Source organism: Rhinopithecus bieti, unplaced genomic scaffold, assembly GCF_001698545.2.
Source record: "Rhinopithecus bieti isolate Rb0 unplaced genomic scaffold, ASM169854v2 scaffold_54056, whole genome shotgun sequence".
Classification (NCBI taxonomy): Eukaryota; Metazoa; Chordata; class Mammalia; order Primates; family Cercopithecidae; genus Rhinopithecus; species Rhinopithecus bieti.
The window spans coordinates 363,487-389,460 of NW_016821158.1; the positions used below are offsets into that span (position 1 = coordinate 363,487).

The 25,974-nt window shown below is 44.5% G+C and overlaps 1 protein-coding gene across 2 annotated transcripts in view; it reads left to right on the forward strand.

Annotated features, from left to right (window-relative positions):
• The window catches only part of ZZEF1 (zinc finger ZZ-type and EF-hand domain containing 1), a 147,380-nt gene that overhangs the window by 94,136 nt on the left and 27,270 nt on the right, over window positions 1-25,974 (forward strand). For both annotated transcript variants that reach the window (XM_017860195.1, XM_017860196.1), the window contains 7 exons: window positions 925-1,187; window positions 2,098-2,249; window positions 7,244-7,394; window positions 9,021-9,160; window positions 18,357-18,634; window positions 19,666-19,840; window positions 20,405-20,537. In XM_017860195.1, the coding sequence (XP_017715684.1) occupies window positions 925-1,187; window positions 2,098-2,249; window positions 7,244-7,394; window positions 9,021-9,160; window positions 18,357-18,634; window positions 19,666-19,840; window positions 20,405-20,537 (1,292 nt within the window). The remainder of the gene's footprint in view (window positions 1-924; window positions 1,188-2,097; window positions 2,250-7,243; window positions 7,395-9,020; window positions 9,161-18,356; window positions 18,635-19,665; window positions 19,841-20,404; window positions 20,538-25,974) is intronic.

The window sequence follows — 25,974 nt, forward strand, 5'->3', positions numbered from 1 at the left end:
TCCGCCCGCTTCAGCCTCCCAAAGTGCTGGGATTACAGGCGTGAGCCACCACGCCCAGCCTAACTTCTTTCTTTTTATAGAAAAACTTTTTAATTAAAAATTTAAACATAACCAAAAGTAAAGAGACTAACACAGTGAACCTTCATGTACCCATTACCCAGATTCAGCAGTTAGGAAGATTTTGTAATGTGTGCTTAGTTTAATTCCTTTTTTTTTTTTTCTATGTTAGAGTATTTTAAAGCCAATTCCAGGACCGGGCGTGGTGGCTTATGCCTGTAATCCCAGCACTTTGAGAGGCTGAGGCGGGCACATCACTTGAGGTCAGGAGTTTGAGATCAGCCTGCCCAACATGGAGAAACCCCGTTTTTACTAAAAATACAAAAATTAGCTGGGTGTGGTGGCGGACACCTGTAATCCCAGCTACTTGGGAGGCTGAGACATGAGAATCGCTTGAACCTGGGAGGCAGAGGTTGCAGTGAGCTGAGATTGCACCACTGCACTCCAGCTTGGGCGACAGAGCGAGACTCCATCTTAAATAAATAAATAAATAAAGCAAATTCCAGGCCTTAAATTATTTCTTTCCTACGTACTTTATACCCTCTTTTAAAAATTATGGGTTTTTTTCACATTGCCAAAATGCTATTACCACACCTTCCAAAATCACAATAAACAATTCTTCCTTAGCCCAATTTCCACAGACAATCTCTGGGGATTGTGAAACCCTGAAAGGTATGTCCTGTGTTTGTGTTTCTTCATTTTTCTGGGGAGAGGGCCCACACCTTTCTTTACATTTTCAGTAACCGCATCCTAGAGGTGACTAATGCCCAGTTGCAACCACATGCTCCCCTGAGGCCCTGTGTTCCTGTTTGGAGCCTCATAAGCTTTTGGAGGCTTGTAAGATTTAAATGTGTCTTGCCTTTGCAGCCATTTGCCTACCCACAGCATCACGGCCCACCCAATGGTAACCATTCGGATCAGTGACCGGCAGAGGCTCATCCAGCCATATATCCATAACTACTCCTGGCTGCTCTTTGCTGCCCTGGCTCTCTATAGCGCCCACCTGACCAGTGCAGAGGATGTGGATGGGGAGAAGCTGGACCCCCAGACCCGCAGCAGTGCCACCACCTTGCGGAGCCAGTGCATGCAGCTCGTCGGGGACTGTCTGATGAAGGCTCACCAGGGAAAAGGTGACTTCCCCATGCCCAGAAACCAAACCAGCCCTCAGTTGCTGGTGAAAAAAAGCCTTGGCAGATGTAAAATACTAAGCTTAGTTTACAGGTGACAAAATCCAGTTTTCCACTAAAGGTGCTTACCCTGGTTTGGAACTTAATTTTAAGTTCCCCGATGGATTTTAGAGAAATGTTGGCATTGAAGTAACATTTGTTTTCTCTGAAACTAATACTAATTAATACCTCAAACTAATTTTAAATAATAATTAAAACTGTTTCTATCTGTGGATGCAATCTAATATTTGAATCTATCAAACTTTACTGAAAGAATCCAGACTCTTTAACCTGGAGTGTGAGTCTGCTTCCACACAACTGTATTCTAGGTAAGAGCCGTATATGAGTAAAATAGTTCAGCAATATATCGACATGAATCTGACTTGACTAAGGAGTGGTGGGAAGAAAACAAGTTGAAAATTAAACCTTGGAGACATCTAAGTTCCTTCAGATAATGGCATCCCCATTTGAGTCAACATTAGGGAACCAGACCTGTGTTAGAAAGCAGATGGGTCATGCCAGCACCTTAGAGCAATTCCCTTACCCATTTGCCAGTGGGAATTCAGCAGTCTGGTTGTGTGGGGCGACTATAAAAGTATAATGTTGGTAATTTTCTAAATAGACAATCCTGTTATATGTTTTTTCTTCTGTTAATAAAGTGCGGGTATCCCTTTCTATTCCGCCTCTCACTATCTGAGATGAGGAGCTGAGTAGATTTAGGTAGCAAGGGATGTTCATGTTGAGTACTCTAGGATTTGGTTTGTGCAGAACTCATTTATCTATTTCTATATAATGGCAAAGTAACTTACAGCACTTGCTGAAAATAACTCTCGTTATAAAATTTTAACCATTCTCTTACTTGCTTCCCATATAGGTCTTAAAGCTCTAGCTCTGCTTGGTATATTGCCAGATGGTGACTCTACCCCAGAAGATCAGGCCGTACCAGTCACTGCGCCCACCCAAGCATCAGAGGAGCAGCTAGAGAAGAAAACCTTGCAGGGTGCTGAGCTGTCAGAAGCAGGCAATGTAAATGACGATTCTCTACTACACAGAATTACAGGTTGAACTCTAGAGAGAGCCATGCACTCAGTGTAGCATAGCAGAGAGGTTAAGAGCACAGACTCCTAACCCAGACTGCTGGATTCAGATGCCTGCTCCAGCAAACCTTGGGCATGTTATTATCATCTCTTCAGTGTTTGTTTTCTTTTCTTTTCCTTTTTTTTTTGAGACAGGGTCTTACTCTGTCTCCCAGGCTGGAGTACAGTGGCATGATCTCAGCTCACTGCAGCCTTGACCTCCCCAGGCTGAAGCGGTCCTCCCACCTCATCCTTCTGAGTACCTGGGGCCACAGGCATATGCCACCATGCCTGGCTAATTTTTGTATTCTTTGTGGAGGCAGGGTTTGGCCATGTTGCCCAGGGTGGTCTTGAACTCCTGGGCTCAAGTGATCTGCTGTCCACATTTTTTCCGAAGTGGTGGGATTACCCTGTCTCTAGTAAAAATACAGCAACAACAACAAAATTAGCTGGGCTGGTGTCATGTGCCTGTAGTCCCAGCTACTCGGGAGGCAGGGATTCGCTTGAACCCAGGAGGCGGAGGTTGCAATGAGCCGAGATGGCGCCACTACACTGCAGCCTGGGCAACAGAACAAGACTCTGTCTCAAAAAAAAAAAAAGAAGAAGAAAGAAATTCATTCCTAGCCCATGGTATATACTGTGTCTGTGTAGCTATATCTATATTCAGTCAACAGTTAGGTGTTACTGAATGCTTACTGTTTACCAGGTAGACACGGTAATTTACACATAGTTGCATAAACAGGAAAGCCTTTCTGGATCCAGGTATAACCTGTGATAACCTAAAGATTGTTTTATGGAAGAGCACCCCGTTGTTTCTATGATGCTGCCTCCAGAGCTTGAGTTTCGGCTGAAAAGGCCCTTGACTGCCACAGGGGTCACTGATGTTGCTGTCCTCTGTCTGTCAGGTTGCTAGTTCAAGGATTCCCCTATCTGGTGGTTGTAGCTCACCAGTATCCTGTTGTCATGTGGAGGAATACAAAAGCAAAACAGGCCAGCAGAAACATGAACATTTTTATTATTTCCATTCAGTCAGAGAGTCAGTAGAAGACAGGCCACATAATCATCAAGCCTGTCTCTCAACCGTCCACATTTTTTCCATGAAACCCCTTCTGTAGGCGGCACTTTAACCACCCATGGATTATGATGGGAACAAAGAGAACATTTTTAGGAGAAATGGGATTAATCAGTAGTCCTCACCTTTGAGCCTGGGAATATTTGTATCTTCTCGTGAGCTCTCGGCATCTTACAACTAACCTGCCACCCATAAGCACTGTGCTTCCCCATTTATATTTTTATTTATATCAGAATGGACTCACGGGGTTTTTTATGTTTTCTTTTATTCAATGGATTAAAATCTGTTACTTTTCTTGTTTTTTTTTTTTTTTGAGTCAGGGTCTCACTCTGTTGCCCAGGCAGTGGTGTGATGGTATGATGTTGACTCACTGCAGCCCCTGCCTCCTGGGCTCCAATGATCCTCCCACCTCAGCCTCCTGAGTAGCTGGGATTACAGGTGCCCGCCACCATGCCCAGCTAATTTTTTATATTTTTAGTAGAGACGGGGTTTCACCATGTTAGCCAGGATGGTCTCGATCTCCTGACCTCATGATCTGCCCGCCTCAGCCTCCCAAAGTGCTGGGATTACAGGTGTGAGCCACCGTGCCCGGCCACTTTTCTTATTTGTTTTTTTTGTTGTTGTTTTTGGTTTTTTTTGAGACAGGGTGTCACTCTGTTGCCCAGGCTGCAGTGCAGTGGTGTGATCTCGGCTCACTGCAACCTCCACCTCCTGGATTCCCAACGATCCTCCCGCCTCAGCCTCTCAAGTAACTGGGACTGCAGGTGCCCGCCACCATGCCAGCTAATTTTTGTAGTTTTTGTAGGGATGGGGTTTTGCCACGTTACCCGACTGGTCTCCAACTCCTGGACTCAAGCAATCCGTCTGCCTCAGCCTCCCAAAGTGCTAGGATTACAGGCCTGAGCCACTGTGGCCAACCCATTATTTATTTCGATGCTCAAATTGTCCCATGTTTGGGCAGTGGAAACTGCCCCTCCCTGGCTTTTGTGTTCTTTTGATATGTTGCCATTATTTTTTGAACACTTCCTAAATTTTTAATAGAGAAAGATGTTTCAGGCTCGTTTTAGGCCTTCCCTGCCTCGGGATTGAAATGGGAGTTTTTCCAAAGAGGTCCCAGGGCATTGTTTTTATTCTTGAACCATTCCCACCTTTTGGGTCCCCTTCCCACCAGCAGCCAGGTGCAGCCAGGATATCCTGCCTCTGGCTCAGCATTTTAGTCTTCTAGTAAGGCCACAAGCAATTTCCAGCACTGTCCCCACAACTGAACCTGAGTGTTGCCACTACAGTGGCCATAAGGACCATATCCCATTGGGGCTTCTAGGACAGATCACTGTTTTTCAACTCTCACTTGCTTCTAAGCAACCCCAGGGCCCTGGTAAGGGTATGTACCCTTTCTCCCTCCAGTGACTAGAGATACTTCTTGTTTTGAACAACTGAGAAACCAACCTTAGCCAGAGGCATTATCCAAAAGATTCTGTCTACAGTGTCCTGTGATAACAGGAAAAAAGATAAGTCATTTGCCAGAACTTCGGAATTATATTGTCTTCACAAGTGACACATGGTACAGGGAGTATGGTATCAGGTCTTTTCAGAGGGTACATTTAACAAAGCAAGTAGCTCTCCCAGTTTCATTCCTCTCTTTAGGACAGTCTTATAGTCATATTTTTCTCAGCAAGAGGTTGAAGGTAGGATTGATGTTGAGGTTATATATGCAGAGAGGGGAGGATGAGTTAGGTACGCCTGGGAGACAGCATGCCTCCTCCTGAATGTTTGATGTTGCATAACACTCTACCTTTGGCCCCAAAGAGTGAAAGTCACGTTTGGCCTTCTCCGACATGAAGCTGGGGTGCCTCCACCGTGCACCGAAGACTCCTCATGTAGCCACAGTTCCACACATAAGCCTGTGTAACAATAGGGAAAGGCACCCTGAGGGTCCCGAGAGTGCAGCCAATCACTGGGGGGATGCTGAGTGACTGCTCAGGAAATGCAGCTGACGACTGTCACCTGGCCCATCCGGGCAGCTCACCGCTAGACTCCTGATTCCAGAAAAGTTTCCCACCTCCAGGGAGGGCCCGTTTAACAAGTCTCATTGCCAAAATGGGATTCTCAAAAGGGCACCAAAGGTGTGTTTATTCTGTTTTTTAAAATAAAGAGGCTGGGCACGGTGGCTCATGCCTGTAATCCCAGCCCTTTGGGAGGCCGAGGTGGGGGGATCACAAGGTCAGGAGATCGAGACCATCCTGGCTAACATGGTGAAACCTTGTCTCTACTAAAAATACAAAAAATTAGCTGGGTGTGATGGCGGCACCCGTAGTCCCAGCTACTCGGGAGGCTGAGGCAGGAGAATGGCATGAACCCAGGAGGCAGGGCTTCCAGTGACCCGAGATGGCGCCACTATACTCCAGCATGGGTGACAGAGCGAGTCTCCATCTCAAAAAAATGAAAAAGAGCTAGGAAAGAATGCTAAAACCTGGTAGAGAGGGTATGAGTAGTTAGGTTTAGGAGTAGCATCCGGTTTTGTTTGATGGAGTGACATGTATGGTTGGCTTTCTGTACACCTTCCATGTTAATTAACAAAGGCAAATTCTATATAAAACTAAGAGAGGAAATATACACAACCCACAGCTCTGTCCCATAGCCCACAGAACGCCAGTTTCTACAGCAGTAAAATAGCTTCATCTACGGCAGTGAAAACAATGTCATATTTCTAGGCTATAGAATTGATGTAGTCTTATCTTCATCATATTAAAGATAATGTTAGATATCAAGAATTTTGTAGTTCTCTAAATAAAGATTTGTTTGGTTTTCATACTGAAGAAAACGAAGTACATTCACGATAGTCACCAGAGCGTACTAGAAGGGAAGTCACAACTTTTTATACTTACAGAGTCAAAAGAAAATAAAGAACTTCACAGCTTTGTCTTTTCCTCAGGAAACAACTTTCCACACTTAGTTTCTGAAAATGAAATAGAATGTATGAGAGGTTTTTAATAGAGCTGTTTCTTATAGGACTGCAGGCTCTGACAGAGGGACATTTGGAAGATGGGAGATGCAATGCGATGGTTACTATCTTATTTTTTTTGAGACAGAGTCTTGCTCTGTCACCCAGGCTGCAGTGCAGTCGTCGCAATCTCGGCTCATTACAACCTCCTCCTCCTGGGTTGAAGCGATTCTCCTGCCTTAGCCTCCCGAGTAGCTGGGACTACAGGCGCGTGCCACCACGCCCAGCTAATTTTTGTATTTTTAGTAGAGATGGGGTTTCGCCATGTTGGCCAGGCTGGTCCTGAACTCCTGACTTAAAGGGATCTGCCTGCCTTGGCCTCCCAAAGTGCTGGAATTACAGGCATAAGCCATCACACCTGGCCCAATGGTTACTGTCTTAATTAGAATATAGGTTTATCGTAAGAAATGAGTGTCATAGGCCAGGCGCGGTAGCTCACGCCTGTAATCCCAGCACTTTAAGAGGACAAAGTGGGCAGATAATGAGGTCAAGAGATTGAAACCATCCTGGCCAACATGGTGAAACCCCGTCTCTACTGAAAGTACAAAAATTAGCTGGGCGTGGTGGCACGTGCCTGTAGTCCCAGCTACTCAGGAGGCTAAGGCGGGAGGATCGCCTGAACCTGGAAGGTGGAGGTTGCAGTGAGCCGAGATCGCACCACCGCACTCTAGTCTGGTGATAGAGCAAGACTCTTAACTCAAAAAAACACACGAAAAAAGAAATGAGTGGCATTTTCTAATGGGATTCAAAAGTTTTTTATTCAAAAGTTTTTTAGTCTATGAAGACTGGCTGATCATGAAAAAGTTATCATAATCATGGAGCAAACTCTGTTGCAAGAAACCTTAATTCCTTTACACTTTTGTTTTTTTAGGGAAAGAGAGCTGTTCATGAGGAAGTCAGACCCGTAGATTTCAAGCAGAGAAATAAGGCAGATAAAGGTGTATCATTAACAAAGGATCCTTCATGCCAGACCCAGATTTCAGATTCACCTGCAGATGCTAGCACACCTAAAGGACTTCCAGGTAACGACTCTTTGACCATTATCTTGATCTCTTTCATCTTAAAATGCACATATACCCATCCCTGAGCTGTTTGTGGCACACAGCTTGACATTGGCTAGACGCCAGAGGTGTGTGGTTTCTCAGTTCTGTTCAGATGGTGCTGAAGACACTTCGAACATCATCTTTCTTCACTTTGACTGCTTTCCTACCTTATTTGTTTCCTGTATTTACTAAGTGCCTTCTATATGCCAAGCACGGTGCTAGACCTTGGGGATGAAACGGGGACCGAATCAGACAGACAGACACGTGGTTCCTGCCCTCATGGAGCTCACAGTCTAGGAGGGCTTAAGACAAAGGTGCACGTAACTGTAATTCGAGGCGGAATGAGGTGCAAGTGGGTGTTAACAGTGATTGGTGTCTCTCTGGGGCAGACTGTATCCTCATAAAGCTTTACAGGGGAGAGATCTAGGGGACCTTGAGTGTGCTAGGATCTGCGTTGGGGATGGGCGCTGGGAGAAGAAGGACAACATGAGCAAAGGCCCCAGAGTGAAGAAGTCCCTCTTGGCAGGGGTGTGGCATGCTGTGGAACACTAGAGGATGATGGAGGAGAGGCGCTGCCAGAGGATAGCAGCAGCAAGGCCAGAGCTGGCTTAGGAGGATTGAGGAGCATGCTGTGGGCTCCGGAGACTGGAGGGGAGTCCCAGCCTCCTCCTTATGGTGGCCCAGGAGTGCAGGATCTTCCCCACCTTCCTGCTCTGTGATGGTGGGTTGAGCACCTGGCATTCTGCCCTCTCTGTCTGATGCTCATCTATGCAGTGTGTATAATTCTGAGTTCCAGAAAACAGTCTGACACTCCACCTCAGTCCACATCACCAAAATGCACCGGAGTCTAAGTCCCCTGAGGATCAGCATCCTGTTCCATAGGCAGTTTATTCATTCGTCAAGTATTAAGTACCTGCCATGCTCCAGAAACATCTCTAGGTGCTTGAGATGCATCACTGAAAGAAACAAAAATCTGAAGGAAGGCAGACAGTAGACAATAAATATAAATTATTTGGAATGTGAAAAGATGAACTGTGAGCACAGCAGAGCAGGCTCAGGGAAATGGGGAGGGCGGGGTTGAGAGAGCTGGGGAAGGACAGGCTTTCTTTTAAACAGGGCTCAGGCAGGCCTCCTGGAGAAGGAAACAGCTGAGTGTAGACATGCCCAACCATAGGCTTTTAAAATCCCAGCTGTAGGCCGGGCGCGGTGGCTCACGCCTGTAATCCCAGCACTTTGCGAGGCTGAGGCGGGTGGATCACTTGAGGTCAAGAGTTCAAGACCAGCCTGGCCAACATGGTGAAACCCTGTCTCTACTAGAAATACAAAAATTAGCTGGGCAAGGTGGCACACGCCTGTAATCCCAGCTACTCAGCAGGCTGAGGTAGGAGAATGGCTTGAACCCGGGAGGTGGAGGTTGCAGTGAGCCGAGATCAAACCATTGCACTCCAGCCTGGGTGACAGCGAGACTCCCTCTCAAATTTAAAAAATAAATGAATAAAATTCCAGCTTTGTTCCGTAACAGCGTAGGGGACAGTGCAGTGGTTTACTTGCCTCTTCATGCATTAGAGACCCAGGCAAATTATGAAAGTTTGTTTTACTGCTTAGATGCTGAAGATTCCGAAGCGTCATCTCAGAAGCCCAGAGAGGAAAAAGCAGTTACTCCAAGCCCTGAGCAAGTGTTTGCTGAGTGTTCCCAGAAGAGGATTTTGGGATTACTAGCAGCCATGTTACCTCCCTTAAAGTCGGTAAGGGCAATTTATTTTGAAAGAGGGGGTGATGGTATGCATAGAAAAAAGTTTTGGAAAGCCATATACTGAAACAAATCATGACAATCATCTCTGTATCCTTAAGGGTAGGATTAGAAGTTATAATTATTTTCTTCTGACCCTTTTTATATTTTGTAAATATGTGTGTGTGTGTGTGTGTGTATAAAACAATATATTTATATCATGCTTATAATGATTTTTTCTACCTTTTTATTTTGAAAAGTTTTAAGCTCACAGAAAACTTCAAAGAATAATGAATGAAGATCTTCACCTAGATCAACCAGTTGTTAATATTTTGCTTTATCTCTGTTTATATTTTTTCCTGAACTTTTGAAAATGAGTTGAAGCCATCATTGACACTTCATCCTCAATACTTCTCTCCTTAAAGTACATTCTCCTATATAACCACAGTGTCACGATTATGCTGAAAATTTTTAACGTTGATAGAATAGTTTTATACATATGGCCTAAATACAGATATTCCCAACTATCCCCAAAATGTGCTTTACAGGTTGTTTGTTGTTTTATTTTTTAAATCAAGATCCACTTAAAAATTCCGTTGTATTTAGATGTCATGCTGACTTTGTCTTTAATCTGCTTCCCTTGCCTTTTTTTAAACTTTCAAAACATTGACATCTTAAAGACTCTGGACAGTTTAGATATGCCTTCATTATTCTTTTTCATAATTTTCTAGATTGTTCCTGTATATATATTTTTTCCATATGAACTTCAGTGTCATTTTATCATATTAAAGAAAAGATCCTGTTAGCTTTTCACTGAGCTGATAGTGAATTTATTTATTAATTTAGGAATAGCTGGCAATCTTTACAGTGGTCTCCCGCTTTTTCTAGTAAACAGAGAGGAGTCAGACAAAGCTAGCAGGCTGCTGAAACAGGATTTTGTAAGCTGGCAGGGCTTTGGGGAAGGGAAGGTGCCCACAGGACCCAAGGTTTGGTCATCAGAGTTTTGAGTTCAAGGACTTTTGTTCTAGCAGTTTGCCTGGAGATGCTCAGACTCAGAGGAGTCAACTTTTACATGGGAGTTGAGGCTGGTTTGTAAGTCAGTCACAATTCACAGGGGTATGTGTCTGGCAGAAAATCAGTATGTGTTCCCTCTTGGTGTGGAAACCCCTCCAAAAGACCACACTGTGGCTCAGTAGGTTGTATGGTGCATGTGGAACTAGAATGAGGAGAACAGGATATTTTGAAGACGTGTTTCTAGTCACCTGGATGAATTAGCCACACCTGTGTAGGTAGCTGGTCATTCACCTCTGAAATCAGCACCCTCAGGCTTGGACAGCGCAGTCGCTCTCCTGGTCTTTGCCTTCTCTCCCCAACCTTTGGAGGGTGAGCAGGCGCGTCAGCCCAAGCCTTTCTTCTCTCCTAATAGCCATGACTGATTTCTGCTAACTGTAGCTGCCTCTGTGTCGGTTAGAGCTGCATCTTTTCCGTAGCTCACTGGGCAGCACACTGAGCAGCCATCTCGGGGGGGCCCTTCTGCAATTGGCTCTTAGCCTTTTTATGTTGATTTGACCAATTTCACTCTAAGAGTGAACTTTTCCTGATTGGGTCTCATCTTTTTTTTTTTTTTTTTCTTTGAGACGGAGTGTCGCTCTGTCGCCCAGGCTGAGGTGCAGTGGCGTGATCTCAGCTCACTGCAAACTCCGCCTCCCAGGTTCACACCATTCTTCTGCCTCAGCCTCCCGAGTAGGTGGGACTACAGGCGCCCGCCACCGTGCCGGGCTGATTTTCTGTATTCTTAGTAGAGACGGGGTTTCACCGTGTTAGCCAGGGTGGTCTCTATCTCCTGACCTCGTGATCCACCCACCTCGGTCTCCCAAAGTGCTGGGATTACGGGGGTGAGCCATTGCGCCCGGCCGGCAGCCAGCTTACTTGTATTGGGATGACCTGGTTAACTACTCTATGCCAGCCAACTGTCCCCATCCCAGCCCTCCTCCAATGCACATTTTTCCCTGCCCCTTCCTAAGTTATTTTCTCCTCCTTTTTGTAATCATTCATGAAGTCTGTATCGTATTTCTTATAGAAACATGCTTATAGTTATCTTTTTACCCACTTTTTTCAGCCTGTATTTCTCTCTTATTTAACAGTGTAACCTTTTTACCTTCTCTTCCAAACAAAATGAGACCCTTTATTCCTTGACAAGTTGAGATGCTTTTCTATTTCCCTCATCATATCCCAAGTATGCAAATTATCTATAATTTTAGCTCTGGATCATTTGGTTAGTTGGCTGCTTTGGAGTTTTGTGTTGTATCTTTTGAATTTTGCCTCTCTCAAACTACTTTTAGAATTTTAGACCATATGGTAATTAAGTATTGATAGTTACAGTGTTGGCTGCACATTATTTATTAGTTACTATTTCTTCCCTCTGAATTATTTACTCCAATTCATTTTTTGTTGTGCTAAAATACTTCCTCAAATACTTTTTGAGGAAAGGCTACATGTAAAGATGGGAAGACAGTCTGGAATTACAGGGACACAGTCTTTTTCCTCCAGACCCTGCAGCATTGCTGCATAGTCTTCCACCATCTAGAACAACCGATGAGAAGTCCAATATTAACATGATATCAACTGATTTTTTTGCCTAAATATTTTCTTTTTTTACCCTTGGAATTCAGATATTTCATTAGACCGTGTTAAAATAAACCTTTCTCTATGAGAAAGGTTTTGTAAAATAATTTTTAAAAAGATGTTCTCGGCCGGGTGCGGTGACTTACGCCTGTAATCCTAGCACTTTGGGAGGCCAAGGCGGACAGATCATGAGGTCAGGAGATGGAGACCATCCTGGCTAACATGGTAAAACCCCATCTCTACTAAAAATACAAAAAGATTTACGGGTGCGGTGCGGCACCTGTAAGTCCCAGCTACTTGGAGCTGAGGGCAGGAGAATGGTGAACCCAGGAGGCGGACTTGCAGAAGAAGCCAAGATCACCTCCACGCACTCCAGCCTGGCGGACAGCAGAGAGACTCCATCTGAAAAAAAAAAAAAAAAAAAAAAAAAGTATGTTATCGTGTTCTAGTTCCTCCCAGGCATCATTTGCTTTTCATGAATAAAAAAGAAAATAAAAAAAGAAAAAAAAAACTCCTATTTTACTTCAGCTAAGGAAATGCCTTTCTGCCATTGTTTGGCTTTGCTTCTGTATCTGCCCCGTTTGCATCTCCTGGATGCAGGGTGAACCTTTTTTTTTTTTTTTGAGAGAGAGTCTCACTCTGTCCTCAAGGCTGGAGTTCAGTGGTATGATCTCAGCTCACTGCAACCTACACCTCCTGGTTTCAAATGATTCTTGTGCCTCAGCCCCCCAAGTAGCTGGGATTACAGGTGCATGCCACCACGCCCAGTTGATTTTTGTGGTTTTTTTTTTTTTAGTAGAGGTAGGGTTTCAGTATGTTGGCCAGGCTGGTCTAGAACTGCCAAGCTCAAGCAGTCTGCCCACCTCGGCCTCCCAGAGTGCTGGGATTACAGGCGTGAGCCACTGCGCCTGGCCAGGATGGACCCCTTGAATATACCCTCCATCTTATCTTCAGTTTGGTCATATTTTTCATGTTTATCTCTTGTTCTGAGAGATTTCATTAAGTTGACTTTTAAGAATCACCACTGAGGTTATTTTCCCCTGATTATCTTTTTTTTTTTTTTAGCAGGCACTTTGGAGGGCAAGTTACTAGTTTTATTTTAGTGTAAAAAGTGCCTAGATAGAGTCCTATAATGAATATATAAAGAACTCTTGCAACTCAGTAATAAAAAGACATCTGTCACCATAGGTTAGTTTTTGCTTGTTTTGAAACTTTGTATAGCTGGAGTAAGTTGCTGCATTCCTCTTGCTTGGCGTTTTTTTGTTGTTTTTTTTTTTTTTTTTTGACAGTCTTGCTCTGTTGCCCAGGCTGGAGTGCAGTGGTGCAGTCTTGGCTCACCGCAACCTCCATCTCCCGGGTTGAAGTGATTTATTGTGACTCAGCCTCCAAAGTAGCTGGGACTACAGGCATGTGCCACCACACCCAGCTAATGTTTATATTTTTAGTAGAGGCGGGGTTTCACTGTGTTGGCCAGGCTGGTCTTGAACTCCTGGCCTCCAGTGATCCACCCACCTTGGCCTCCCAAAGTGCTGGGATGACAGGTGTGAGCCGTTGCGCCTGGCCTGTGTCTGGCTTCTTCTGCTCAATGTTACGTTTGTGAGATGCATCCATGTTATTGTGATTAGTTTCCTTTATTCATTTTCCCTGTTATCCAGAATTCCATTGTATGAATATACCATAATTTTAAAGTTCACTTTACAATTGTTGAGTGTTTCCAAACTGGAAATTACTCCAGACAGTACTATGAGCTCACCTGTCTGTGGCTTTTGATGAGCATCTGTATGCAGGCCGAACTTGGCCTGCCAGACAGTTGCTGCAATGTTTGTATCGGTTCACACTCCCTACCAGATAGTTTTTGCCCTGTTTATACCAGTTCACACTCCCTGCCAAACAGTTTCTGAATGTTTGTACCAGTTCACACTCCCTGCCAGTTTCTGCCACGTTTGTACCGGTTCACACTCCCTGCCAGATAGTTTCTGCCCTGTTTGTACCGGTTCACACTCCCTGCCAAACAGTTTCTGCAATGTTTGTACCGGTTCACACTCCCTGCCAAACAGTTTCTGCAATGTTTGTACCAGTTCGCACTCCCTGCCAGTTTCTGCAATGTTTTTGTACCAGTTCACACTCCCTGCCAAACAGTTTCTGCAATGTTTGTACCAGTTCACACTCCCTGCCAAACAGTTTCTGCAATGTTTAATCGCAAATACTAACGATGCCAAACAGTTTCTGCAATGTTTGTACCAGTTCACACTCCCTGCCAAACAGTTTCTGCAATGTTTGTACCAGTTCACACTCCCTGCCAGTTTCTGCAATGTTTTTGTACCAGTTCACACTCCCTGTCAAACAGTTTCTGCAATGTTTTTACTGGTTCACACGCCCACGGCAGCATATGAAAGTTTTATTTGCTCCATATCCTCTCGAATTTAGAAATAATTACAAGCTTATATAAAAGTTAAAAGTACTATACAAATAATTTTGTGCCTGCAAGTTGCCAAGTTCATGCCACATTACTCCTAAATGCATTATTGTGTGTTATCTACAAACGAGGAGATTCTCATACGTAACCGGACAGCAGTCATCAAAGTCAGAGAAATTAACATCAGTACATTGCTACCATCTAACGCTTACTCCCTATTCAAGTTTCACTAGTTGCTCCAAAAGTGTCTTTTATGGCAGGAGGATCAGAATTAATGTATAGGCCAGGCACAGTGCCTTGAATCTGTAATCCCAGCACTTTGGGAGACCAAGGTAGGAGGATTGCTTGAACCCAGAGGTTTGAGACCAGCCTGGGAAACATAGCAAGACCCTATCTCTACAAAAAATAGAAAAATTAACCAGGCATGGTGGCACACACCTATAGTCTCAGCTACTTGGGAGGCTGAGGCGGGAGGATCACTCGAGCCCAGGAGGTCGAGGTCATAGCAGCCAAGGTTGCACCTCTGCATTCCAGTCTGGGCAACAGAGTGAGACTCTGTCTCTTAAAAAAAAAAAAAGAAAGAAAGAAAAATGTGTAGCATTTTGTTGTCATGTCTTTTAATCATCTCTGGTCTTTAACAGTTACCTGTTCTTTTCTTTCATGATCATGATGCTTTTGAAGATTACAGGCCACCTATTGTGTGGAATGTCCTCCTCTTTGGGGTTGGAGTTATCAGATGTTTCCTCATAATTAGATTCAGGCTTTGCCTCTTGGGCAGGAAAATCGCAGATGAGATGTTGCATTCTCATTGCGGCCTGTCAGGTAGAACACAGTTTTGACATATTTCATTACTGATATGTTTGCTTTGATCACTGGATTAAGTGGTGTCCATTAGCCTTTTCCACCATAATCTTTCCCCTTTTGTTATTAGTAAATATTTAGTGGGGAGAGTCTTTGTAACTATGTAAATATCCTGTTTCTCATCAAACAATTTATTTAGTTAGTTATATCAGTATGGGTTCACGATTTCCTGTTTTACTCCATGAGCCATAATCCATTATTCTAATTACTTATTTTGACCAGTGGGAGCCCATTCAGGCTGACTTCTGTGTCCTTTTGACATATCCCCGTCATTTCAGGCACTTCTTTTTTTTTTTTTTTTTTTTTTTTTTTTTGAGACGGAGTCTCGCTCTGTCTCCCAGGCTGGAGTGCAGTGGCCGGATCTCAGCTCACTGCAAGCTCCGCCTCCCGGGTTTACGCCATTCTCCTGCCTCAGCCTCCCGAGTAGCTGGGACTACAGGCGCCGCCACCTCGCCCGGCTAGCTTTTGTATTTTAGTAGAGACGGGGTTTCACCGTGTTAGCCAGGATGGTCTCGATCTCCTGACCTCGTGATCCGCCCGCCTCGGCCTCCCAAAGTGCTGGGATTACAGGCTTGAGCCACCACGCCCGGCCTTCAGGCACTTCTTAAGTTCTCCCTCCCCTAGCCCTAGAATCAGCCATTTCTCTAAGGTGACCTCATTCCTTCTGGTAGAGGGTAGTATTTAGGAATGAAGGTTTGAGCACTAGATGGGTTCATTGCTAACAGGGTGTCACTGCTCCCAGGTCTTCCCAGTTGGAGGTGGGGGGAGAGTGTGTGTGTGTGTGTACTCTATATATTTATTTAGAGCAGTGATTTTCTTTTTTTGTTGTTGTTGGTTTTTTTTTGAGACAGAGTTTCACTCTTGTTGCGCAGGCTGGAGTGCAATGGCGTGATCTCTGCTCACTGCAACCTCCGCCTCCCAGGTTGAAGCGATTCTCCTGCCTCAGCCTCCCGAGAAGCTGGCATTACAGGCATGTGCCACCACTCCCGGCTAATTTTTGTATTTTTAGTAGAGACGAGGTTTCACCATGTTGGCCAGGCTGGTCTTGAACTCCTGACCTCAGGTGATCCACCTACCTCAGCCTCCCAAAGAGCTGGAATTACAGGTGTGAGCCACCACCCCCAGCCTTAGAGCAGTGGTTCTCAAGTGAAGGTATCCAGTTTGGCTATTTGACAATGCCTGGAGACATTTTTGACTGTCACAACTCAGGGAATGCTCCTGGAATTCTAGTGGAGTCTAGACAATAGGGATGCTGCTAAACGTTTTTAAATGCACAGGTGCCACTCACGCCTCCCACACACACACACACACACAAGAATTATCAGACCTAAATTTCAGTAGCACTGAGGTTGAGAAACCCTAATTTAGAGAATCCAGTCTTTAACAGTGAGAATCCTGGATCCCATCATCCTTCACATAATTACCTACTGGATCAGTCTCCCATCTCTGCTACTATTCTTCTTTTGAGGTGTCCTCCTCTCCTTGTTTCGACCCTTTTTTTTTTGAGAGAGGCTTGGTCCCTCACCCAGGCTGGAGTGCAGTGGCGCAATCTTGGCTCACTGCAACCTCTGCCTCCTCAGTTTGAGCGATTCTCCTGTCTCAGCCTCCTGAGTAACTGGAATTACAGGCGCCCACCACTACACCCGGCTAATTTTTATATTTTTAATAGGGACAGGGTTTCACCATGTTGGCCAGGCTGGCCTCAAACTCCTGACCTCAGATGAGCCACCTGCCTCGGCCTCCCAAAGTGCTGGGATTACAGTGGACTCTTGACATGGATACCTCCCCACCACACTTGGGTCTGTCTCTCTAATCCAGGTTGCTCCCTTGCATTGAGACCACCCTCACCCACAACAGGCTGCTATTCAGTGGGAATACCCTCCTTATGCTGTTTGGACTCTGAGCCCCTGTGTGAGGCTGAACTCCCCACACGGATGCCCTCACCTCTCCACTTAGGATCAGACACTCACATCAGGCTGACCTTCTGCATTGTTGCCCTCCTCACCTCACTCGGAGCCCAAGCTCCACCTCCAGAGGCCTGGGCGTTCCTGGGCTTAGGTGACTTCCCCACCCACCTATGCTCTTACTCGCCTGCCAGGCCTTCTCCGTGCAAACTCCATACCCTGCTTGGGTTCTGACACCATGTGGCCTATGCCAGACCAACCCCCTGCCTAGATGCCTTCTGAGTTCTTGGACTCTGACACCCCTACCAGGCCGCCGTTTCAGGAAGACGCCTTCTTGAGAATCACTCTTTATTTCCAAGAACTTTGTATTCTTTGATTGCTTTGTTTTCATACTGTGGACATGGTGTCCTCTGGGATCACACTGAGGATAGCAACTCAGACATTTTAAAAGCTTTCTTCAGTTTTGCGCGTTCTTTTCCGGTGGAAAATAAATGGCGTAAGTGTAGAAATGTTTGTACCAGGCCGTTTAGCTGAATGGCTTTTATAATAACGAAGAACTGGAAACAAAGTATTCATAAGTTGCAAGGCAGTATTTAAAGAAAGAAAAATAACTTTAAAATTTTTAATTTATTTTACATATACATACATACACAAATATATACATATATACACATACATACACACACACACGTGTTGTTTGTTTTTTGAGACGGAGTCTCACTCTGTCGCCCAGGCAGGAGTGCAGTTGGCATGACCATGGCTCACTGCAACCTCCACCTCCTGGGCTCAAGCAGTCCTCTCACCTCAGCCTCCCAAGTAGCTGGGATCACAGCTGCGCACCACTTGCCTGGCTAATTTTTTGTGTTTTTTGTAGATACAGGATCTCACTACGTTGCCCAGGCTGGTCTTGAACTCCTGGGCTCAAGTGACTCTCCCACCTTGGCCTCCCAAAGTGCTGGGATTACAGGCGTGAGTCACTACACCTGGCCTATTTTACATGTATCATGTGTAAATATGCATAGAAAAAGGTTGAAAGACTGTTCATCGCACTTAACAGTTGTTATCTCCTGGCCATGGTTGGAGGGAGGGGATATAGGGGAGCTTTAACTTTTGCATGTTTCTGAATTATTTAAATTATTTTACAATGGACATTTTGAAAGATGAGGAGGAAACCAAGTATTTTAGGTTTCCTTTTCAGGGTAAAGAAATATTAGAAGTAGGATTGTAAGATGAGACCTGAGGGTGTTTATTTTGTAAGTGATGATACATATGGCATTTATGAAAGCCACAGCATGATTCTGTTAGCACTAGGCCAGTTGTAAATAAGGTAGGAGGGAGATATAATATTTAGCTGGTTTGGTGATGTGGATTTTGTACTGAACAGATTTCTCTCCTTCTCTTGGCAGGGCCCCACAGTTCCTCTGGTAGACCTGGAGCACGTCCTTCCACTCATGTTTCAGGTTGTCATCTCAAACGCAGGCCACCTGAATGAAACCTACCATCTCACCCTGGGTCTTCTTGGGCAGTTAATTATCCGTCTTTTGCCAGCAGAGGTAGATGCCGCAGTGATCAAAGTCCTCTCAGCCAAACACAACCTGTTTGCTGCAGGGGACAGTACCATTGTGCCCGACGGCTGGAAAACCACCCACCTGCTTTTTAGCCTGGGAGCTGTGTGTCTGGACAGGTAGCCTTGGTCCTCGCTCCTCTAGCCACCTGCCCTCTATTCCACCTTGGTGTTTGTTTAAGTTGAAGGTCTGGCTGTTGATTAATTTCGGTGTGCTCCAGTTCTGTTGTCTGAGAGTTTTGTGGAAATAGAATTGGGTTCATGGGCAATGCTGTCAACCCACATTAAAACCGTGCTTAACACCAACATTCAAACAGCTGAGCAGTCTCGACACTGGCTGCCGATTCAACTCTCTAATGAGGCATATTCAGTTTTTTTTCCTACGAGCAGTAAGTGTAGGCCTTGAGGTTGAAGAAAATAAATCTGTTTTAATTATAAAAGTAACATAATTGCAACACCAAATTTGGAAATCAGAAATGAAGGAATAAGCTGGGCACGGTGACTCACCCCTATAATCCCAGCACTTTAGGAGGCTGAGGCGGGTGTATCATGAGGTCAGGAGTTCGAGACCAGCCTGGCCAACATGTTGAAACCCCATCTCTACTAAAATTACAAAGAAAATTTGCCGGGCATAGTGGCATGTGCCCGTAATCCCAGCTACTCTGGAAGCGGAGGCAGGAGAATCGCTTGAACTTAAGAGGCGGAGGTTGCGGTCAGCAGACATCGCACCATTACACCCAAGCCTGGGCAACAGAGCAAGACTCTGTCTTCTCAAAAGATAATAATAATAATAAAAGAAGGAAAAAAGTCACCCTGACTTGTACCGTTTTAATACGTCTGGTGCTATTTCACTACATTTTCTTCTAAGCTTTTCTTCTGTGTTTGAATATGAGTGTGCATGTGCGCACACACAGGTGACTTTTATAGAGATTTTTGGAAACATAGCCGTAGGGTGAGTATATCAGTAACAAGTCTTGATTTTGTTTGCTTTTTTGCTCACCATTATACAGAAAGCATCATTCTGGTAGTTTTTAAGCTAGTTAATGAATGGCTCTTTGAAGGCCTCTGGGTCTGCCTTGGAGTGTAGTGAGCTCTAATGAGTTGAGTTTGGAGCCCTGTGTGCTGCCCCTAATGGAGCTCTTGCCTTCCAGCCGGGTGGGCTTGGACTGGGCGTGCTCCATGGCAGAGATCCTGCGGTCACTCAACAGTGCCCCACTGTGGCGTGATGTCATTGCCACCTTCACAGACCACTGCATCAAGCAGCTGCCATTCCAGCTGAAGCACACCAACATCTTCACCCTCCTCGTGCTGGTTGGCTTCCCCCAGGTACCACACTCTGAAGGCCTGAGGGCCTGGTCACCCCTTCCAGTCTTCACCATGCACACCAAAGCCTCTGTGGCATCTGGATATGTAGGCATAGATATCTTTGGAAGCTTTTTCCTTTGCTTGTATACCTTGCTTTCACAGTATTGAAGTATTATCAAGATTATGAGATGGTTTATTCAACTTGCATTTTTACCAGTTAAGCCATTTGGCTCGTTCATTAGCCAGTGGTTGGCTTTGAATAATAGGTAGCTGTAATATATTACATTACAAAGAACTTGAAAGAAAAATTGTCTTTCATTTTGGCATTCGTCTTGACCTTATTTCTAATCTTCGTGTCCCTCTACTGATTCGGACAAAGGGGCTGTAAAACATGGCTTCATCCAGCAAGGACTTAAACCAATTCTGTGCCAGCCTGTGCCAGACTCTTTGGACTTAGAGATGAGAAGATCCCTATCCTTGCGTGCTTGTTGAAGTCAGAGGCACAATCAAAGGGCGCTGGGCTTATGCCTTAGAATTCTTTCTTGTCTCCATGTGTCCTTTCTGTCTCTGTCTACCATGTTCTAGGTTCTCTGTGTGGGAACCCGCTGCGTTTATATGGATAATGCCAATGAACCCCATAATGTGATCATCTTGAAGCACTTTACCGAGAAGAACAGGGCTGTGATTGTTGATGTCAAAACTCGGAAGAGGAAAACAGGTACCGTGCATAATTATTTTTTTCTAAGAATGGAAGAAAATTGCCTAATCCCTGCATCCCCTAAAATCAGTAGAATTACCTTGACTCTTGGCCTGCATGTGATTATTTTTTAAGAGCATATTACAGCTCCCCAAGTTTCTTTTTCCCTTATCTCTGAAATGATGTGCTGAATTGGGATAATTTCGAAGGCCCCTTTCCATGCTGTCTTTTTGTGTATATGGCTCTGTGTTTTTTGGTTGGCTAGATATATAGCTTCTGAACATTTAATTTCTTCATTTGCTGGTGCATTTGTTTTCTGTGGGTAATTTAAACATATTACGGAGTCAGGTGACTCCATGGAGTCAGGTGGCTGCACTTAAAATAATTGTATTAGCATTCATGTAACTTTCCATTTTGTCTTACCAGTATAACATTGAAAGTATTCCGTCACAAATGCCCTTTTGACTTAGTTTGCCAAGCCCCAGGCAATCTGGAGTGTCTACGCATTACGTTCCCAGTTCTGCTCGTGAAGCAGTCTGCATTTTCACTCAGCGCTGGCATTAGGCAGTGTCTGTGCTGTTTTCGTGTATGTAAATGTCTAAGATCTTTTCTTTTGCACATGAACATCCAGTTGATCCAGGACCATTTGTTGAACAGACCATCCTTTCTCCATCGAATTATCTCAGAACCTTGTTGAAAATTGACACACATGTATCTGTCTATGGATTCTGTTTCATTAATCTGTGTGTCCTTGCTTCAGTACTACACTTTTTTTACTATTGTAAATTCATTTATTTATTTATTTTGAGACCAAGTCTCACTCTGTTGCCCAGGCTGGAGTGCAGTGACACCATCTTGACTTACTGCGACCTCCGCTTCCTGGGTTCCAGCAATTGTCCTGCCTCAGCCTTCCAAGTAGTCGGGATTACAGGCATGTACCACCACACTTGGCTAATTTTTTGTATTTTTAGTAGAGATGAGATTTCACCCTATTGGCCAGGCTGGTCTCAAACTCCTGCCCTCAGGTGATCCGCCCGCCTTGGCTTCCCAAAGTGCTGGGATTGCAGGCATGAGCCACTGCACCCAGCCTAACGTTTGTATTTTTAGTAAAGATGGGGTTTCACCATGTTGGCCAGGCCGGTCTCAAACTTCCGATCTCAAGTGATCCACCCACCTCGGCCTCCCAAAGTGTTGGGATTACAGGCATGAGCCAGCGCACCTGGCCAGACTATTTTAAATTTGTACAAAATTTTGAAATCAGGTCTTTCAGCTTTGCTCTTTTCTTTTTTTTTTTTTTTTTTTTTTTCTTGAGACGGAGTCTTGCTCTGCCACCCAGGCTGGAGTGCAGTGGCCGGCTCTCAGCTCACTGCAAGCTCCGCCTCCCGGGTTCACGCCATTCTCCTGTCTCAGCCTCCCAAGTAGCTGGGACTACAGGCGCCCGCCTCGTCGCCCGGCTAGTTTTTTGTATTTTTTAGTAGAGACGGGGTTTCACCGTATTAGCCAGGATGGTCTCGATCTCCTGACCTCATGATCCGCCCGTCTCGGCCTCCCAAAGTGCTGGGATTACAGGCTTGAGCCACCGCGCCCGGCCTGCTTTGCTCTTTTTCAGAATTGTTTTGACTCTTCTGGTTTCTTTGCCTTTCTGTGTAAATTTTAGAATCAGCTTCTGTAAAAGAGTTTCTATAAAAGAGCCTGCAGAAGCCAGGCACAGTGGCTCACACCTGAAATCCCAGCACTTTGTAGAGACCCCTATCACTACATAAAATTAAGTAGCCAGGTGTGGTGGCATGCTGTAGTCCCAGCTACTTGGGAGGCTGAGGTGGGAGGATCACCTGCAGTGAGCCGTGATCTCCACTGTAGCCTGGGCAACAGAGCAAGACCCTGTGTTAAAAAAATGTATGGCCTTCTGGGATTTTGATTGGCATTGCATCAAATCTATAGATTCATTTGGGCGATATCTTAACCAGACAGATTCTCCTGTTTATAATGGGGTTATGTCCTGATAAACCCATTATAAAGGTTGAAAAATCATTACGTTGAACCATGGTAAGTCAGGGACTGTCTGTATTGAGTGCATGGTACATCATTCAGTTTATTTAGAGAATAAATTTAGGTTTCTTTAATTTCTCTCAGCCTGCCATATTGGAGTATTAGCCGTCTTCTCTTATTTTCTGATTGTGGCAATTTATGTCTTCTCTTTTTGTTTCCTAGATAGTCTAGCCAGAGATCTATCAAGTTATTTGATCTTTTCAAAGAACCAACTTTGGTTTCATTCATTTTTCTTTTATTTCTGTTTGCTGTTTCTTTGATTACTGCCCAGATAAATTTATTTATTTCTTCTGGCTTTGTGTTTAATGTGTTGTTACTGCTTTTCTGGTTTCTCTCTTTCTTTCTTTTTTTAAATAGAGACAGGATCTCACCATGTTGCCCAGGCTGATCTCAAAACTGCTGGGCTCAAGTGATCCTCCTGCCTTAGCCTCCCAAAGTGCTGGGATAACAGGCATGAGTTACCACGCCTAGCTGCTTTTCTGGTTTCTTTCTTTTTCTTTTTCTTTTTTTTTTATTATTTTTTTTTTGAGATGGAGTTTCGCTCTTGTTGCCCAGGCTGGAGTGCAATGGCACGATCTTGGCTCACTACAACCTCTGCCTCCTGGGTTCAAGTGATTCTCCTGCCTCAGCCTCCTGAGTAGCTGGGATTACAGGCACATGCCACCATGCCTGGCTAATTTTTGTAATTTTAGTAGAGACAAGGTTTACCATGTTGGTCAGGCTGGTCTCAAACTTCTGACCTCAGTGATCCACCCACCTCAGCCTCCCAAAGTGCTGGGATTGCTGGTTTCTTAAGGTAGGAGCCATCACGCATTTGAGACCTTTCTTCCTTGGCAGTAGAATAATTTTAATGCTGTGCATTTCCTCTTAAGTATGACTTCAGCCACATCCACTATTTTTTTCTTTTTCGGTGTCCCTTGGATTCAGTAGGGACATCCCACAATTTTTTTTTATGATATATTATCATTTTCATTTAGGTCACAATATATTTTCTAATTTATCTTGTGATTTTTTTTTCTTTGCTGTGTAGATTATTGAGAAGTTTGATGTTTAATTTCTTAATATTTGGAAGATATTCCAGATACCGTTTGGTTGTTGATTTCAGGTGTAATTCCCTTGTGGTCAGAGAGCATATTTTTAATTAGTTCAGTCCTCTTATGAATATTATTGCAATTTGTTTTATTGTCCAAAATTAGTTCTGTTTTCATGAAGGTTCTATGTACACTTGAAGAGAATGCGTGTGTACTATGTTGTTGGTGGAGTATCCTAGAGATGTTAGTTAGGTCACGTCAACGGATAATGTTATTCAAGTCTTCTGTGCCCTTACTAATGTTTTATCTACTTGTTCTAACAATTCCTGAGAGAGGACTATAGAAGTGTCTAACTGTAATTGTATGTTTCTCTTTTTCTTATGAAATGTCCCTTTTTATCCCTAATGATACTCCTCATTCTGAAATCTAATATTTATGTAGCCTGTCTTGCATTTTTAAAAACAGCATTTGTATAGAAAAGTCATCCCTTAGTAGTATCCTCAGAGGATTGGTTCCAGGACTCCCCATAGATAGCAAAACTTGTGGATGTGTCCCTTATAGTTGGCCATTCATATCTGTGGGTTTTGAATCCAGAGGCTTAGCCAGCCTCAAATCAAAAATATTCTTAGCCCTTCATATCCATGGGTTTCACATCTTTTCACTTTAACCTGCCTGTGTCTTTACATTTAAAATGGATGTCTTGTCTTTTTTAAAAAAATTCCAATCTGATAATCCCTGTCTTTTAATGGATGTGTTTAGATCATTTACATTTATTGCAGTTATCAAGATGGTTGAATTTAGGATTTTTTTTTTTTTTTTTTGGAGACAGAGTCATACTCCATCACCCAGGCTGGAGTGTCGTGGCGTGATCTCAACTCACTGCAGCCTCTACCTCCTGGGTTCAAGCGATTCTCCTGCCTCAGCCTCCCAAGTAGCTGGGATTACAGGCATCTGCCACTACATCCAGCTAATTTTTGTATTTTTAGTAGAGATGGGGTTTTGCCATGTTGGCCAGGCTGGTCTTGAACTCCTGACTCAGGTGATCCACCTGCCTTGGCCTCCCAAATTGCTGGGATTACAGGTGTGAACCACCATGCCTGGCCAATATCTCACTTTTTGAAGCAAAAAAAAGTCATGTGAGATTTATGTCATCTCTAAGTAAAATGTGTAACAGCACAAAGAATGGGGTGGAAATGCTGTCGTGTTCTGACACTCTATGTGAAGCGGTATAATACTATCCGAAGGTGGACCATGATAAGTTAAAGGTGTTCAGTGTAAACCCTAGAACAACATTTAAGAAATTATTTGAAGGCCGGGCGCGGTGGCTCAAGCCTGTAATCCCAGCACTTTGGGAGGCCGAGACGGGCGGATCACGAGGTCAGGAGATCGAGACCATCCTGGCTAATACGGTGAAACCCTGTCTCTACTAAAAAATACAAAAAACTAGCCGGGCAATGAGGCGGGCGCCTGTAGTCCCAGCTACTTGGGAGGCTGAGGCAGGAGAATGGCGTAAACCCGGGAGGCGGAGCTTGCAGTGAGCTGAGATCCGGCCACTGCACTCCAGCCTGGGTGGCAGAGCAAGACTCCGTCTCAAAAAAAAAAAAAAAAAAAAAAGAAATTATTTGAAGGTAAACCCTAAGGCAACCACAACAAAACCCAAAAAGATACACTTAAAGAGCTAATGGTAGAAATAAAATGAAATCATTAAGAAAAACAAAATAACCCAGCACTCTGAGAGGCTGAGTGAGGTGGGAAGATCACTGGAGGATAGGAGTTTGAGATCAACCTGGGCAACATAGCACAATTCCATCTCTACAAAAATAAATAAATAAATAAATGATGATAAGGCCAGGAGTTTGGGACCAGCCTGGGCAGCACAGCTAGACCCCATCTCTACTAAAAATAATTTTTTAGAAAGCCATGTGCGGTGACACACACCTGTAATCCCAGCTGCTTTGGATGCAGAGGCAGGAGGATCACTTGAGCCCAGGAGATCAAGGTTTCAGTGAGCTATGATCAGGCTACTGCACTCTAGTCTAGGTGACAGAGCAAGAACCTATCTCTTTAAAAAAAAAAAAAAAAAAAATGGCCAGGCGCAGTGGCTCACGCCTGTAATCGCAGCACTTTGGGAGGCTGAGGCAGGCAGATCACCTGAGGTCAGGAGTTCAAGACCAGCCTGGCCAACATGGTGAAACCTTCTCTCTACTAAAATACAAAATTAACCAGGCGTGGTGGCAGGTGCCTGTAATCCCAGCTACTCAGGAGGCTGAGAGGCTGAGGCAGGAGAATCACTTGAACCCAGGAGGTGGAGGTTGCAGTGAGCCAGGACCGCGCCATTGCACTTCAGCCTGGAGAACAAGAGCGAGACTTCTCTCAAA